The following is a 17730-nucleotide window of genomic DNA, read 5'->3' on the forward strand; positions in this document are numbered from 1 at the left end:
CCCCCGATGAAGCTGCCTTTGCTTCCAGCTGTCCTGCACAGGGCTCTTCCGTTGCCAAGCACACTTGAGGATTTCTTACTGCCCACATTGGCTCATTGTTGGATCCAGTGACTGCAAATACCTCAGTGGGGTACACTGAGGAACAGGACTGTTCCTTCCCGAGGTTGTGAAATGCTGCTTGGCAGACCTTTTGGGAGGGAAAAGGAGGGCAGCAGTGATAGTGTTCCATAGGAGGATACCACACTCCCTTACAGTGCAGAGGGAAGATGTGGGAGATGAAAGCCTGGCTGCAAACCTCATTTTGTTATTCCAAGCTGCACCTTCACCTTCTGCCTGTGCTCAGGCAGTGCCCAGCTGCTGAGCAAGCAGCCAGCAACCCCAGAAGGGCACCTGCACCCTCTGCCCAGGTGAGCAAAGGCTCCAGTGCCTCTGCTCGGGTCTGTCTTCACAAGATGCATGTGGACATACATGGTGTTTTGGTGTGGTGTTTTTAGGACACAAAGGAAGCGTGCCACCTTCAAGACCTTAGAGCAGTCTTGATGCACTTGTGAGTTTTAACTTCCTGTGAGGATGTTGGGATCAGAGGCTTAGGAGACTTAAATGGGAGCTGGATACAAAGGGGACAGAAATGGGAGATGGGCACCTGTGGGCTCTGTGTATGGTCACAGGGAATTGCTTGGGTGAGCACAGGGAAGCCCATGTGAGGATTACCACAGCTTCAGGTGAACATGGGGGCTTTCCTCTCTGCATCCGAGGCTGAGCCCAGGGCAAGGAAATGCCACGGGCACTGGCACTGCATTGGTGCAGGAGATGCCAATGTTTGCTTTCAGAGGTTGTGTTTCTGACCCATCCCACCCTCCCTGTTTGCATGCTCAGTGTACCCTGGGGACTGCGCATCTCCATCTCGCCCTGCCTGGGATCTGGTCATGCAGGATGGTGCCAGTAATGCTCCCTCCCTGCTTTCCCAGAGCCCAGCCTTGTGCTGTGGTGGCAAAGCACTGAGCTGCTCCCCAGCTCTTGCTCTGCCTTGCTTGTGCCCACCTGGGTCCTTTGTGCCAGGGTTCGAGCATCCTTCAGGTGCTGTGTTCTGGTGCTGGTTCCCTATGGATGGGTTCCTGGGGCTGCTGTGTCAAAACCTATGTGGGGACAAGTGGGACATGCAGGGCTGGGGACAGCTTCTCAACCCAGGGAGCACTGGCCTCTCGTTCCCAGCATGTTTATCTTTCCCAAGGTAGCCGAATGTCTGACTCCTGTTTGCAGAGCTGGATTCCTGGCTGCAGGCAGCCTGGAATTGATTAATTAATTGGGTTTTTCGCCCTGCCCTGTTGCTCATATCAACGAGGGAGCAGGCAGGTCCCTTGGTAAACACTTCAAGAAACTTCTGTGTGTGAGGAGCTTTAAGGTGTGAGGGAGTGCATAGAGGGAGGAGGTTGTTTGCTATTGTCCAGGGTGCCCTCATGTTTGCTTGTCCCTCTCCAGGACTGCCAGGCAGTGATATGGAAGAACTTTGGCTTGGAATTACAATTGCAGAAGCACCACAGTGATGAGGGCTGCTGACTTGGGGCAGGAGAAGGCAGTGATGGTTGAGCCCTGTGCTGCTGGGAGGCTGTGTGCAGGCAGGCTCGGTGCCCAGCACCCTATGCCCACAGCCTGCTGCAGACAATGGCATCACTGAACTTCCATCATGTTTTTCCCCTGGTTGTGCAAACACAACCTGGTAGGGTGGCAGTGTGGGGGCCACAGGCCTCCTGCCCCTCTGTTGATGATCACCCTGTGGTGGATCCTGAGCCCTGCTTACAGCCTGGGACTGCGTGACCCTCTTATCCCTTGCTGAGCTCACTCAGTAGCCTTGTTTCTGCTTATCTAGGATTAATGTGTAACTTAATGGCAGTGCATTAGGCACAGTTCTAGGAGTGTGGTGCTTGTAGTAGAGGGCGGTGCAATACAGGTTTGTGTTGCCTGGGTGCTTTATTTCCCCCTTCCTGTGATAAGGGTTAGGGTTTTCTTATGCCTGGCACCAGGGCAGCAGCACTGTTGATAAATGTCTACTGTGGTTGGGCAAGAGGGATGAGTCAGCAGAGTGAGGGAGAAGATAGTGATCCCAGAGGGAAGCCACAGGGCATGGTGCTTCCTTGCTCTGCTCCTCACAGAGAGGGGTCTCTGTGTGCTGGATCCCAGGGTCTGGTTCCAATGTACACAGCAGAGAGGAGGTTTTTCCCGTTTTCTCCCTATTCAAGGCATCCCAAATAGGCTCTCTTGCCATTGCTTTTGTGCTGGAACGCAGGAAGGTGTCACGCAGGAGTGATGTGATGCATTGTTTCTTAGGTGCTATGTAAGTTCATAGAGGGATTAATTATTTCCAGTGAAGTCATTCCCTACTCTGATAATGGAATTGGTTAATTTAGTTACGGCAGCTGTATTACTGGTTCACTTGTCAGGCAGAAGAAAGCCATATAAAAAATGCTAGGTATTCCAAGGCTACATAGCCCACAGCAAAGCTAATGGATGTCTTAGGACATCAGAGTTCTTACAAAATCCCGTAGCTAATGGTCTGTATGTTGGAACTTCAAAGTTGCATCCTCTCTCTGATAGCTTTTTTTCCCCTATAAAAACACAGCAGCTGTACCGACTGTTAGCAGTGCAGTCTCTAATTACTGCAGACAAGAACAACTTTGTAATCTTCCTGTGGAGGCCAAGCTGCTGTGGATCTTAATGGCACTGTGTGGTGAAAGTACCCTTGGCAGGGAGCTCTGAGCTGCTGTCCTTTAAGATCTTGGGCAGCAAGAACCCCACGTGATTGAAGAATTTCAGCTTGGAGGATGTGTTAGGAGTTGAAAGGGCTGACGGGCTCTCCAGCAGATGAGCCAGGCTGATGTGTAGCAGGGATTGAGGCAGTGCTCCTTCCCTGGCTGCTGGAATGGCTGGTTTTCCCAAGGCCTGGCAATGTATGGAAAAGAAACCACTACAGGGGCAGTCTTGGGGTGTTGCTACAGAGGGATCTTGCCATAGATGTGGTCCCCAGAGTGGAAATCAAGCTTACTGCAAAGCAGCCTTTATACATCCAGGGCTGAAGTGCTTGCATGATGCTTTATTTTCACTAGCAGGTACTGACCACAGTATTGCAGCCTGTTTTAGCTCCAGCGAGGAGTTGAAACAGCCAGTGTTGTGTTAGACGACAGCCTGTGGCTTCTGGTGGTAGATGTTGCCCTGCTGATAAGCATTTACCTAGGTTTTAGCAGGGTAAGTGCCTTAGTACAGACTGAGGGTTGCACACTGCAGCCTGCCTTGCACCTCTGTGGGGTGGTTTGTCCCCACCAGTGTGCCCTGCTGAGGCTGGAGACATGAAGCAGCCAGCAGCTTGGCAGAGGCAGAGTCAGAGGCAGAGGCAAGCTCACCACGGGGGTGAAAATCTCTGCCTTGGGTTTCACCATCCCAATGGCAAGAAGCGGGTCCCCTGGGATGCGTGCATCATGGGCAAACTAGGCAGGGATGGGACTTTCCCCATGGTATTTTCATTTATTCTTTGGAGACAAGGAAGATGTAAATAGCAGCTGGACTATGCTTTAGCCATAAATGGCAGTGGAAGATGTGCCGTGGGTCTTGCTGGAGTGAACAAGAAACAAATGCTGTAACCACAAGTCCTGTGCCTGCACTGAAGCATGACAACTGAGAGGACATGTGGTTTTGTGCATGTTAGCTGGGATGGTCCAGCCTGGTGTGAAGGCAGACCACTGACCAGAAGCAGCAACTCAGACTCTGCTTTGAGACAGCTCAGTTGCAGCAAACAGGAGGCTGTACATGTGATAACCCGTTTTGTTCAGCCACGCTGAACTTGTAAAACATGCTTGAAAAATCAGGTCTTTGTCTCGGGGTTTTTTTTTGGGAATATTCTAAACAGAAGTCCCATTATCTTTTCCTCCATCAAAGTGAGGGTCTTTAAGCTTTAGGCAGTGCAGTTTGTACTGTGTGAACTGAGTCAGTAAATCCCTGGCTGTTTACTTGGTTTTATCTTGACAATTTTATACTCTCCAGTGGGTATAGTTAATCTCCTAGTTTGGAGCATTAACAAATTGGTGATTTCGAAATCTGTTTAAGTGGGGTGTGATGTATACAGAATTTAAAATCCATCCAATCTGCCTTTTATTATCTGCTGTGGTCTGGCTGTATGCTAGATTGCTTCAACTGGCAAAAGACAGCCCTGATGAAAACTCCCTATTGAATGCATTTCCTGGACAGTTCTAGCCCACATCCCCTTTTCCTGCACATTCTAATGCTTGTTTGATGAGTAGGATGCCCAGGTTGGTGGTGGGGGCTGCCTGCAGTGGAGGATTTCCTTTCCCATGACCCAGGAGGCAAGCAGTTATCCCAAGCAGTCCACGTCCTTCTCTGCCCTCCTGCATCAGGGGCATCGTTGGGGAGTATTTGCTTGTTCTTCCTCTCCCTTGCTTGGTGTTCACTTAATTCTTATTGATTTATATTTTAACCAAAGCTCTCTATTTCCTCATCGTGATCCCACATGAGCATCGGGCTCAGGCATCAGGATTCCTGCTGCTTCGAGACTGTGTCCAGGATGCAGGAATTTCCACCACTTTGTCTCCTAATGAACCTAGGGAACAAACACAGGACTGTAAATGTTTGCTGTCGGTATCCAGCAGCAGCCTGGCAGTGCTGCCAGCCCGAGAGGTTAGCAACCATTTCACTCCGCCTGCTGAAGAGCCTTTTATTGTGCATTTAACTGTGCGGTGCCCACAAGTGCCCAGTGAGTGCTGTGCTTTTATGCTCTGTGTGTGGAGAAATCTGCTGGCAGCTGATGCTCTTTTTCTTCTTTGGAAGCGTTTGCACTGACCCTGGCAAAGGGAGGCGAGATGGGAAGGGCAGGCTGTGGATGGGGAGAGCTGCCCATCACTGCAGAGGAGGAGGGGTGGAAAATAAACAGGAGATGCAGTCATATGCAGTCGCATCTCCTGAACTGCAATTAATGTAAGAGAGTCTGAATCCCTCTAGGAAGGGTAATATTTAACTTGGGCAAATGCTTGTTATGCTCTATGCTCCAGCCTGCACATGTCACTACGCCCTTCCAAAGAGGAATTGCAGCAGAGCCCAGGGGTCGAGCTGCTCTTGGGCTTTGCAAAGCCCTGTGTGATCTTAAGCATGATACTGATATTGATATTCCTGCTTTGATGCATGGCTAAACTGTGTCCTTCTGGTTTCCACACTGCAGCATTGCCTGCATAGAGCAAAGTACCGCTCATGTCAGTGCTGGGCTGCTGGCTGACCCATTGGGTATGACTGGCTGCTGCTGGGGTGCAAGGTTCCTTCCATGAGTGCTTTAGTGCTGCAAACACTCCATGAACTCCCTTGTTCTTCTGAGTTTTCCCATGTGTACAGAGCACATCGTGTTCCTCTTGATAGGTATCTTAAAATTGTTCCTCAAAGTGAGTTGCACAAATGCCTCAGCTCAACCAGCTGTGGGATTGCAGTTGAAAGTTGCTGTCTTCAATGTTCCTGAATTTTTAGTGTTCACTATTAGATTAATATGAATTTGCTTCCCCCTTTGGAGTCATTTTTCCCTGAGACGGTTCAGATACAAATTCCCCATATTCAGGTTTTGGTTGAGCATCACTGCAGTCTCTCATCTTTCCCACTTTCTTACTGCACATGCAGGCTATGAACGTGCCAGTTTTGGGGATGGGTGGTTTGTCATTACCAACTCAGTGCGGCTGCACTATTAATGCTTAGATCACTTAACGTACCCAATTATTCCTTCCTGTGCTATTTGGAGGTGAAGGGCTAAGTAACATTGGTAGCATTAATATGAGATTCCCTAAAACTGATAGGAACCTGTTATTTAATTGTTCAGGCACCCTCTGTCTGGGATGCGCAGTGCCACTTGAAGGCTAATAGCAACAGAGGTCTCGTGGTGTATTACCTATGGGATGCTGCTAAATTCCCTGGTTAGGTTGTTTGCAAGTTAAGACTATCCTAACAGTCAGTCTGTTCTTTGGAGGTTTAGTTTGGTTAAACCTCTTTTTATTGTTAATGGAACTGGATTGATGCTGGGGATCTGCTGGGAGAGCTTAACAAAAGGCTTAACTAGGCATGGCTTTGCTGGTTTTGCTATCTTTGGGCCCCACCAGGGGTGTTTGCAGGGGGTGCTGGGGGTGACTTGAGCACCCATCCCTGCTGCCTGTGCTACCTTCATCCCTTCAGGGTCTCTGTCACATCTCCCATGCGCAGGCATCCTGCAAGCTCTGCTGGGTGCTTCGTATCTGCTCCGAGCATCTGGCAAAGCGGTTTGCACAGCAGCAGTTTCCCTGGTTGTACGTTGATTTATGGCTCTGTTGGTTGAGATGTGTGTTCCCGGGGCTGGGTGGGGGCTGGTGGGGCTGCCTGTGCTGGGATGGGGTCCAGATGTTCCAGAATCCCAGTGCTGGCAGAAGGCTGCACATTGCAATGGGTCCACAGTGAGTTCATAGGCAGCCCCTGATGGACTAATGAACTGGGGAAAAACTGCTGAATGTGACAGAAAACCCTAAATCTCAAAGCAGAGGAAGACCTGCTTCTTCCTCAGGAAAGCCTGGCTGCTGTGCTGGGCTCTGATACCGCTACAGGCATGCAGGCCTGCTGTGAACCTCCTGCCCCTCTTCCTGACTCCGGCGGCTGTCTCTCCTGGCTTGGGGCCTCAGGTACTGCACCATCCCCTGTGCTGGAGGATGCTGGAGGAAGGTCCTTTCCGCAGGCAGAGTGTGTTGGGGTCAAGAGCGAGACGAGTCAGGTCTGTCCCCTTCCTGTGTTGGTAGCTGGCATGGATCACACTCAGACCTCTTCTGAACCAACTCCCAAGCTGCAAATTACCCTGCTGCCTCTTCTAGTACATATCATCATGGTGAAATTAATTTTCCATGAGAGAGTCAGCTGTTTCTTGATTAGAAGTGCTCCAAAAATACCAACAGAGAAATGATTACAGGAAGACTTCAGCACTCATTTATGTAATTGGACTTTACCTCCCTGGTTGAAGTTGTTGCATCCATTCCCAGCTTGGATAAGCACTTGGCCTCCCTGTTGCTTGTGAGCGGGGAGGTTGGGGTGCAGAGTCCTGCAGGGTGCCCTGGCCCTGGGGCTCAGCCATGTGCCTCTGCTCCAGCTGGTGGCAAGCTGTAGGTGCAATGTCATGATTTCCATGTGTTTAAATCCCAGCAGTGTTGTCTTATCCTGTAATGAACTAACAAGAATAAGCTTAATGCAGTCATTTGGGTAAATTGATTCTTCAATTCTGCTTGTTTTCTATGTGGGTTGTGAGCGTCAGTGCTGGAAATCAGGAAGAAAAGGGGCATCTTCCCTCCCTGGTGTGGTCCCCAACCCTTGTCTCCCCTAACAGCAGCTAAAATCCCTCTCCTGTCCTTGCCCTGCTGGTCAGCCAGGCTGTTATCACCACGTGTATGTGGTCTGAAGTGCTGCGTGCTCAAATGGAATAAAGGCAGAAGGCCAGTGTAATTTCCGAGATCATCCTGTGTGATTAGATTAGCAGTATCTTGGAGCATGGAGAATTGCTTTCTGGCTGAACCCTGGCTCAAGCTGAGCACATCACCAGTGCATGTGTGCATCTTTCTTCCCTGGCAGAGGCTGTGGTGGGGATGTTCAGCATCCTCTTCCTGTGCTGGTGGTGGCTCTGGCACTATGGCTATGGGGAACGCTGCCTTTTGGGTACAGGTGCCTTACGCTCTGTAAGGTCAGCCTTAATAAATGTTAAACATGGCAGATTTGCTCATCAAAAGCAAAGTAAACCGAGGAGTGAGGTTTGAATTCAAGTACAGTGATTCCCAGATGTTGATCCAGACCCAGCTTTGCACATGGTCGCCCCATGGAGCTAGATCAAGCACTGTGTGGCTATAGGGAGTGAAATGTTTTCAATAATGTGTTTTAAGTCTGATTGTCTGACCCAAATGAATTGTGTGTGCTGGATAAGCATGGGCTTTGTGAAGCTTATCATGGTGGCGGGTGGCTCTGGGGGCAGAAGGGGCTTGGGTCGGTGTGGTCGTGTGGGGTTCTTGATGCTGTGTGTGCAGTGTGTTGATGGCACATCTCATCCATGGCCCCGTATCTCCATCATCATCTGAGTAAAGGGGTTAATATGTGAGAAGGCAATGGCTGCCTTATACAAAGCTGGTGTTGTTCATGCTGGCGTTCCCCTGGGATGGTGGTTGCTGTGACAGTCTGTTCAGGATTCCCACTGCCGCTCCGTACGAGTCCGACCCAGCAAGCCATGTCATGTGGCTGTGGCGAGGCCCTGCTCCGTCTGCCTGCCGAGGAGCAGGAACAAATGGTGCTTTCAGTGTGCCCGAGAAACCTCCCTCTTCCTTAAATTAGGCACGGATTGGATGCCGATTTGTGTCTTCTGTTCTTTCATGCTTCACCAAACCTGGTTCTTCTTTACCCAGCGAGTAGAAGGCATAATAAAGTACAGAGCTAATTTATTTGTTCAGCATCAGTGAATTATGCCTTCATGCAAGCTGGAAAGTCCAAGCTTGCTGCTCCCTCTTCCCTTATCTATAACCTAGTCCTGATAAACATCTCGTCTTGAGTGTCTTGAGCCACCCTTTGCTCTGTGCAAAGAGGAGCTCTTGATTAGCCTTTTGGAGTTTGGAAGGGAGCTGGGCAGCTCACTGCTGATGGCTGAGGTGAGGCTGTGTGGTGCTGCTCTCTTTTATGAATTCATGCACTGCTGTGCTTGCTTGGCTTTGGAGGATGTTGTTCTATTGCTGGATGTGCTGGTTTGTGCTGGTTCCTGCGAGAGCCTTGCAATGCTTCTGCCTGTAGCTTGGGGTGGATGCTGCCATTTGTGCAAGATGCTATAGACATGTCCTTAGGAGCCATATGCTCAAACTGTCAACCCATAATATGTTGCCTTTGCAACCGAGGCAGAGCTGTCACCTGGGCTGATGAGCTGGAGAAGAAGCTGCCCAACTTATATGCCTTGTTGTGGTCATCTGGGAGACCTGTCCTCTGCCTGGCCTGTATGGTCGGGTCAGGCTGGAGCTGCCCTGTGCATCCTGCCCTAGACCCCAAGGTCATACCAGCCCAATTGCATTGCTCACTTACACTAACCCTAAATAGCCCATTCCGCAAACCTTTCTTTTCTCCACAGGAACTCCCACTTCCATAAGTCCTGGTTGGCAGCTGCCTAAACTGGGGCTATGTCAGGAAGGGATGCTGGGGCTGGAGATGGTGTTGGGTGATGATGCGGTTTCATGCCGAGCTCCAGGCGGGAGCTGACTCCCAAGTGCAAGCTCATGCAGGCTTTAGGGCTGGGTGTAAGGCTTTGCATGTGGAATTCCAGCTACACTCATTTCTGGCCTGTAGTGCTACATCAAGTGCCAGCTTCTCCTTGAGCTTGCTGCCCTGGGGATCTGCTAAAGCAAATTCCCAGCCTTTCCGGGCAGGAGCAGCCCTTGCTGTCTCTCGCTGTCATTGCAACTCCAGGATCTTGCCAGGAAACTGCAGCAGAGCACACATTCATCTTGTTGCTGTCACTAACCAGCCCGGCGGTTGCAGAACTGGCCCCAGAAGCAGTGGGTGAACAAAGAGGGTTTGGGTGCAGCTTTGCCTGAGGCAGCTTTGCTTGTTGCCAGTGTAACCACTGGCTTAAGGTGCTGTCACTGGCTCTGCCAGGAAGGGTACGTGTATAGGAGAGGCTGCGAATGGCATTTAACATCTCATTGCAAGCCATTTAGTTGCCAAGCAGTACATGCAGCCGACCCCCTTCTTGCTGAAAATGTGCTGATTCCCCATGGATAGGCTGGGTACAGGACCTGGGCATGGTGTGCAAGCTCTGGGCACGGCGTGGGGCTCCGTTGCCTCTTCAAATATTTGCTTAGCTGTGTGGAAACAAAACACAGTTGGGATTGGGAAATGCGTGTGGGCAGCCCTTCTGGAGCCCGGCTCGAGCTGTGGGTGTAGAAGGGGAAAGCAGGGCAAGGACACCAGGGGCAGTGCATCAGTGTGTGTACTGGTGGGTGGTGTTTGGGGCGACCCTTGCTCTCCAGTGATGGTGCCACCTCCCAGGTGTCCTATCTAATCTGTGATCCCAGTGACTCCGGCAATGACTGCACCCTCCTGGCACTGGCAGCCACTGGTTCCGGGCTATTGCATCTTGTGATATGCCTGCTGTAGAAATGACCTGTTACGGATGTTTCCTGGTGACATTTCATCAGTTGCTGCCCTCCTCTGTGATGGGTCCCTGTTGTTTCCTTGGCCTGGCGCCCTCTTCATCCCTCCTGGGGTGTCTTTTGACCTGTTTTTGTAATTACTAGTGCAGAATTTGCCTTCTAGATCTCCCCTCCTCCCTATTTCCAAATTGTTTCTCCCCACCCACTTCATTCTTAAGCCTAAGATGTCAGTGCAGGGGTGCTGTGGCTGTCCTGCTGTCCCTATGGGTGGCAGTCCTACCATACCTGTGGGTGCTGCTGGTGACTCAGGGCTGTGCTTGCTGCTGTTTGCTTTGGGGCCCGTCCCTGCCAGCACCAGGTGTCAGCTTAAACTGAAACCTAAGCAGGCTCAGCCTGAGCAATGCCAGGGCATGGGGTCAGCAGGAAAGGAGAGGGAAAAGAACCTGTGGGGGAGGGGGGGGGCTGGTTCTGGGGAGCAGGGGGTTTGTTCTGCAAAACGCAGCCTGCTCTGACCCATATGGATTGCTGGTGTGCTCAGACCGGTACTGGGATGGGGTTTGTGGTACCTCTGCCAAGCAAGTGTAAGCCCTTGGTGCTGCAGTCTAGGAATGGATGCCCTTCTGCAGACCTGCAGCTTAGTTTCCTGTTATAATATTTCCTAATTAAGCATCCTTGCTTAGGAAGCAGAATGTACAGTTGTTTAAGCTGCAGTGCTGCATTACAGTCTGCATCATCAGGTCCAGCTGGCTATGGTCCTCTTATTAACCAGCTGGGTTTCTAAATAGCCTTACAGCCCAACTCCGTGCCCTTCCTAGCTCCACCAGGTAACCAAGGCACGTGTGACCTGGGGATCCTCCAGACAGGAGGGAGGTGAAACCAAACAGGAGGCAGGGAATGGTTGCAGAAGACTCCTATTTCTCTTTCCTACGAAACCTGATGGTCATGGAAATGCTCCTTTTTCTTTCCCCTGCAGTGAACACCTACCTCTTCATGATGCAAGCCCGAGGCATCATGATTCGTGAGAACATGCGAACAATAGGAGCTCAGGTGTACGAGCAGGTGGTCCGCAGTGCCTATGCCAAGAGGAATAGCAGCGTGAATGACTCAGGTATTCCTTGAGTAATTGTCATTTTGATCAAAGGTTCAATTTCCACTGGAAATCAGGTTGATCTGAACTGCTCATGCTTGAAGGGATTAATTTGTACTGGTAAATGAAGAGTGGGAACTTTGGTTTCCTTTTTATTTTTGATACGTATGAATAGATATTACAAATTCCTATTATATATATAATGTGTGTGTATATATGCTATACATAAAACTATATTAATATAATAGAACTTCTTTATATTAATCATAATTATTTTCTTTATATATATATAAAATTCAAATGCTTCTAACTTGGACAAGGGGTAAAAACCTTGAAAGGTCTCAAATGATGGGATGTTGAGCTGAAATTGCTTTCCAGCAGTTCCATTTGTTAGCTTCAACCAGTCTGAGGGTAAATACTTTCAAATTCAGTTTCATATTTAAAAGTCACTTCCCAGGCACATGCATGTGCAGAGCTCTGGCTCTCTGCACATGGAGGAGCCTGTACTCATAAGCTTCACCCTTCCCATGCAAGGATGAACAGAGATGACTTGGCTGGAGATCTGCCACATTAAACTTTGGACAGAATGCAGGAAGTGGAGTCGCAGGTTCTCACTCCCAGGTTGTTCATCGTCCAGAATACAAAGCTCATAGCAGGGTTACAAGTTTTGGTGTAAATATGGTACCGTGAAGCATAAATGCACATGGCTATGTAAGCCAGGGTGAGGCATTGCCTTTGGGCTGGTGTGACACCAAGCATGCACCTCTGCTGCTGGCATGTCACCGGTGCATCCTGCTAGTGCAGTTGGCATCAGGGAGCTCAGCTCCTCCACTGTGAGGGTTCCTCAGCAGGGGCTGATAAAGTTTTACAGAGCAGGATTATTTCTTTATTAACAGCAAAACATGAGCTGTGTCCTTGCTGCCCAGCACGCCAGGGAGCAGTGATGAGGCAGCCAGTTCAGCTGTACTCTGACCAGGGATGGGCACAGAAGGGGAATTATCAACTTGCACAAGAGATTGGCACCTAGGGTCACCTCTTCTCCCTGCTGAAGCTGGCCAGGGCTGCCATTCTGAGCTATTTTTAAGGCTGGAAACATCACGTAAAGCAGATGCAGGGTGAGGAAGTGGCTGAGCCCCTGAAGGGAGGAGGGTTGGACACTCCAGTGCTACCGCTTGTGGTGATGAGAGTCAAGAGCTGTCGTGCTGTGGTCCTGACCCTCAGGTCTCTGAGACCTCCGAAAACCTGCCTGCAGCAGACAGGGAAATAGTTACCATGTTAGTGTCAGCAATACCAGTACTGCTGCTGCTGAAAATAATTGGCTTTGCTTGAGCTTCATCTCCATCCCAGCTTTGACATGGGCTGGTAATACCCCTCCTGCCCCAAGAACTCCAGCTGCAAGGATGTTTTTGACATATACAGGCACTATGCACACTCCTTGGGTGACCTTCTCTGGCAGGCAGGTCAGAGCAGGCCCATGATGGATGGTGGTGACATCTGAAAGGCACATGGCACTGTGGCTGCAAGGATTTTAACACCAGGATCAGTATCTTTCCTCCTTGACTCTGTTTTGGGGTGCCTCGATGGGATTGGAGTGGTGGCACTGCCTGGTGTGTGCATCCTTCCCCAGTGCGATGGCCAGGAGAGAAACCCACATGGTATGGCTGCAGGGGGGACCCAGCTGAAGGCATTGACTGCCCCAGCAGCTGCCCCTGTCCTACCCTGTGGGCAGCACTGGGTGTCCATCCCTGCATTCCCTTCACTCTTCCAAGGAGAGGTGTGCAGAGGAAGGGCAGGGATGCTGCTGCTGGGAGTTATCTGGCAAAGGTAACAAACCAGTCTGGGCAGAAGATGCTGTGGGCCCTCTCTAGCTGTCCCTGTTCCAGTGGCATGGGACCACTGGGAAGCTGGAGGCTGATGCTTTCCGAGCTGCAACCTTTCCCATACATCATGTGTGCTGTTTTTTTTGTGCAGTGCTGCCTTGTGCATGTGTCCTCCTGGGACCTCAATTTCTGGCAGATTCCTTAAAAATGCAGTATCCCACTGTGAATGGCAAGGTGACCGAGCACAGGGCGCTTGTCCCCATTCATCTGCATCTATTCTTTGCCCTTAGCTTTTTTCCTCTTCTGTTAAAATGAGGAAGTAATTTATAACTTTTTCAGCATTTGCTAATAGATGCAGTAATAGGTTTCCTGTTCAGTGAGCCAAGAGGGATCCCTTCTGTGCTTTTGCAAGCAAAAAAGGCAGCCCTTAGTGTGAAAAGGGGGAGCTGGGCTTCATTGTACATTATCCACTGGGCTAAGTATTGAGAGTGTGCTCTAGTGATAGGGATTTAATGGGAATCTGGTTATTAAAATATAGAGCAGTATCAAGCATCCAAAACATTATCTATCATACTTGGAAAGCCCTTAGGTTCTATTTACAAGTCCATCTTGAGTCTGAGGTAGTTTGTGTACCACTTACTAGAATGAATAAGTAGTATTAATGATGTGATTACTAGCACAATAAAGCAAGCTGGAATATCAGGCCAGCAATGACTTGTCCCAGTTGATTTGAATGAAAGATTCTTGACTTTGCAGGTAAAGGCAATCCTCTCTGCTTTGCTTTAAAGGATAAAATTGTCTCTAGGTTATTTTTTTCTTGATATATCATTAATGTGGCTATTAAATGCAGCAGCCTTTCTGCTATGGAAAATATACTGTGCTTATGCAATTACTTAAATGTCTCTATCCTTACATATGACTTGGACTCTTAGCTCTTAATCTTAGCAGATTCATTCACCTCATTACACTGTAATTCTGGGTTTATTAAATTGCTCTGGGGATAAAATATGTGAAACCTTTTTGCTATCAATATATTCTTGAAACTAAGTGTGAGATGAATTGAAAGGTTATAGCTGCTGGGTAAAAGAAGAAAACCCTGAATTTCACACTGGGTTCAGTAAAATAACTTAATCTGGCTACCTCCTGTAAATCATAGAATGGTTTGAGTTGGAAAGGACCTTAAGATCATCCAGTTCCATCCTGACTGTTTAGTGATGGGTCACTTGCAATCCTTGTACCCAAGGCTTTGCAGAGCTACCTGGACAGCTCCCAGGGTGTGATGGGGTGGACACTGGACCTTCTTTTGTCTCTGTGTGCCTGAACACCAGCTGGTTTGTTCTGTGCCCGTGAGAAACCAGGGCTGCTCTTGCTTTGAATTAGCATGGTGAATGTCAGCCCCGTGGCATGCTTCTGCAGTTAGCTGCTGCAGGAATGCCTGCCCATGGTAGGGTAGTTGGAAAGGACGAGAGCACCTTGTTCTGGTAGCTGCTTGTGATGGGACTGGGTGGCTCAGCTGTAAATTGCTGCTTTCCAGGACCTCTGCAGGGTGTAAGATTGGTGCTGTGGACCTAAAGGCCAACCCTCTGCTAAGCACCTGATGCTTGGATAAAGTGGAGAGGCAGCATCTTTCTGTAGCAGCTGGTGCAGGGAACTTAATTCTAATGCCTAAAATTAAGTTGTGCTTGACCAAGATGCGTTATGCAAAGCTGGAAACTTAACCATGAACTTCTGCTTTCTGCGGTAATGTAAAAACCTCCTTAAAACATCTACAGATGTCAGAGGCTGCAAGGGTTTTGCTGAGGAGGAAAAAGGATGCAGAGGAATGGGGGTACTGGAGAAATATGGAAATACGCTGTGCTGGGCTCCTCTGCTCTTGCACAATACAAACTGGAGGAGAGGCTGTGTGTAACATCATAGTTTTCATTGATCTTTTGAGGAGGATGCAAGACAGGATTTCCCTGTGCAGGCTGCTGCACTGACACTCCTTACTGGCACTGGGACCTGGGAAAGACCCACTGGAGGAGCATGTTCCCTTTCACTGTGCCATGGTCCTTCAGGGACAAGGTGCTAAGTAGCTTTTCCTTCCAAGTGCCATGTGCTCCTTTGCTTTGTACTGTTTGTGATACCTAAAGGTGACATTGAAAGTTCTTCCTTAGGTCAGAAAATGTGAAGCCTGAATTGCAAGTCCAGATAGAGCTCATGCTGCATGGGGACACCCCATGCTGTTGGGGACATCCTCAGCCATGGATGCATTTGCAGGCTGCTCTCACAGGGAGGTGGCTGGAAATAGCAAAGACCTGCGGATCAAAAGTAAACTTGTTTTAAATCTTCCCTTTTTGTTCCCCATCCCTCAGATTATCCTCTTGACCTGAACCACAATGACACCTTTCTGCAAGCCACAACGTTTCTTCCTGAAGACTTTACCTACTTCCCCAACCACACCTGTCCTGAGAGGCTCCCTTCTATGAGTGAGTAGCATCCCAGTGGCCTTGTACCCCTTACCTGCTCCCCATGGCTTTGGAGGGCACATTGTGGAATTCCCCAGCTCACCAGCATTGCACCTTTCCCTGCCAGCACTTGGAGATGAATGGGAGTGCTGTTTGGAGCCTGGTCCCCTTCTGGAAACTCATTGTTTACCCACTCACACTAATCCCTGCTATGTTGGAGGCAGGTCTCACGGCCAAAGCAAGAGCCCATTGATCGGCAAACACTGTGAGCTAGTGCAAAGGCTCAGCCAGCCCTTTTCCAGGGATCGTGGTGACCCCTTGGCAGCACTGCTGGTCCCAGTTCTGAGCTGTGCTGGTACAGCTGGGCAGGGGCTGGTGCAAGACATGGGGCTGGATCCACCCCAGAGGGAACTGCAGCTGGGAGAAATGCTTCCACCAAAGCAAAACTGCAGTGTAAAATTGGGCTCCCTGCTGAGGTGTGGGGGTTTGTGTGTGCTGGAAACCTGCATGGAAGTGTAGAAGGGTGCCCTGGCCAGTGTGGGTCTCTGATGGAAGAACTACATTCAGCAGTGGTCACAAGGCTGAGCAGAGCCCATCTGCTGAGGAGATGAAGGTGTTGCAAGTCATGCCAGCAGCATTTCCTATTCATTTCTATTGGTGCTTGGGGAAAAGAAGAGGCTGTCTGCATTCAGTGATGGGGCTAGAGGGCAGGAATGCAGCAATGTTCTGTCCCAAGCAGGCACAAGCTGCCTAAGGACCACAGCGGTTCCTGACCCCCTCTTCTGCTTCTCCCTGCTGTGTTGCAGAGGGCCCCATTGATGTAAATATGAGCGAGATCACGATGGAGGATATCCACCAGTTCTTCTCAAAAGACCCTTCCATCAAGCTGGGAGGCCACTGGAAGCCGAGTGACTGCCTGCCTCGCTGGAAGGTAATGGGGACCTGGGCAGCCCCATGTCACTGTTGAGCACAGGGGAACAGAGAGTCCTGGGTGGGTGATGGAAAGACATTACTGGGAACATCTCTGATGTACTGCAGCTTCAGAGTAATGAATATAAGGATCTCTGAAGTGTGGAGCTGCAGTGCCTAGGGAGGAAACGCTGAATTCAAGGGCTGCTTTAGTGATGCATGAGTCAGCTCTGAGTTTCTGCATGGACTATGAAGGAGCCAAGCAACGAGCTCCTCCCTGCTTCCCTGCTGCTGGCCCTCCCATTGCCCCTGCTGCCCTATCCTGGGTACAGTTTGACCCAGAGAGGCAAGGTGGAAGTGTGGGAGACTCCTGACCCCATAGGAAGGCGGCTTAGAGCAGTGTGGTAGCAGGTCTTGGCATGGGCAGAAGCAGTGGAGGTGGGGAGCTGTGATTCTCTCTTCCACTCAAGGTTGCATTGAATTTCCCCAAAGCAATAGTTTCCCCAAAAGTGACTAGGAAATCCATGTTGTGGGGGTTGGAAGTGTTTCATGCTTGCTCAGACCTACATGGTAGAGCTGAGAAACCGTGGTTAGTGCTGCTCCTGTAACACCACACCAGCCAGTCCTGGGGGTTGCTCGGCAGCCGGAGCAACTGGTTTGGTGCAGTAAGAGCCGTGTTCTCTCCCTGTCAGGTGGCGATCCTGATCCCATTCCGCAATCGATACGAGCATCTTCCTGTTCTCTTCAGGCACCTTATTCCCATGCTGCAGCGGCAACGTTTACAGTTCGCCTTTTACGTCGTGGAACAAGTGAGTGAGCCACAGGGGGCTGGAGCAGCAGCCGCTGGGGCATGGATGTGCTGCACTACAGATGTGCCTGCCAAAGCTGCAGGCATAACTCTGCGCTGTGTGCCAAGGAGGTTACCTGCCAGATCATATCATATGACCCTTGACAGGTTCAGGGTTCATGTTGTCAGGTGTAAATTGTCCCATTCTGCATAAAAGAGGCACAGCTGAGAGGTGTGACCCAAAATGACTGGTTTTACCTAAAAAATGAAGTAAAAAATTGATAATTTGGGGGGGATGTGGGGTGTGTGCTTAATCCTGTATTGGAGCAGATATTTTTTGGAAAGGCAACTGTTATCCAGGTGTTTGCAGTTTAAATAATGTTATTTTTGTATATCTCTAGTAGTTCTGGGGAGCATCCCATGGGCACAGAAATGGCTTCACCAGAGTTAGGCAATTCTTGTCTGGCCAGTTTCTAGATGACCTTCATGAATGCAAAACATAAGACAGTCATTT

General features: G+C 49.8%; 1 protein-coding gene across 1 annotated transcript in view; it reads left to right on the forward strand.

The window, feature by feature from the left end:
- Nucleotides 1–17730, forward strand: part of B4GALT5 (beta-1,4-galactosyltransferase 5) — a 37526-nt gene that overhangs the window by 13096 nt on the left and 6700 nt on the right. The window contains exons 2-5 of the mRNA XM_034066962.1: nucleotides 11140–11274; nucleotides 15428–15541; nucleotides 16327–16451; nucleotides 17122–17238. Of these exons, the coding sequence (XP_033922853.1) occupies nucleotides 11140–11274; nucleotides 15428–15541; nucleotides 16327–16451; nucleotides 17122–17238 (491 nt within the window). The remainder of the gene's footprint in view (nucleotides 1–11139; nucleotides 11275–15427; nucleotides 15542–16326; nucleotides 16452–17121; nucleotides 17239–17730) is intronic.

Source organism: Melopsittacus undulatus, chromosome 10 (genome assembly GCF_012275295.1).
Source record: "Melopsittacus undulatus isolate bMelUnd1 chromosome 10, bMelUnd1.mat.Z, whole genome shotgun sequence".
In the NCBI taxonomy this organism is placed as follows: domain Eukaryota; kingdom Metazoa; phylum Chordata; class Aves; order Psittaciformes; family Psittaculidae; genus Melopsittacus; species Melopsittacus undulatus.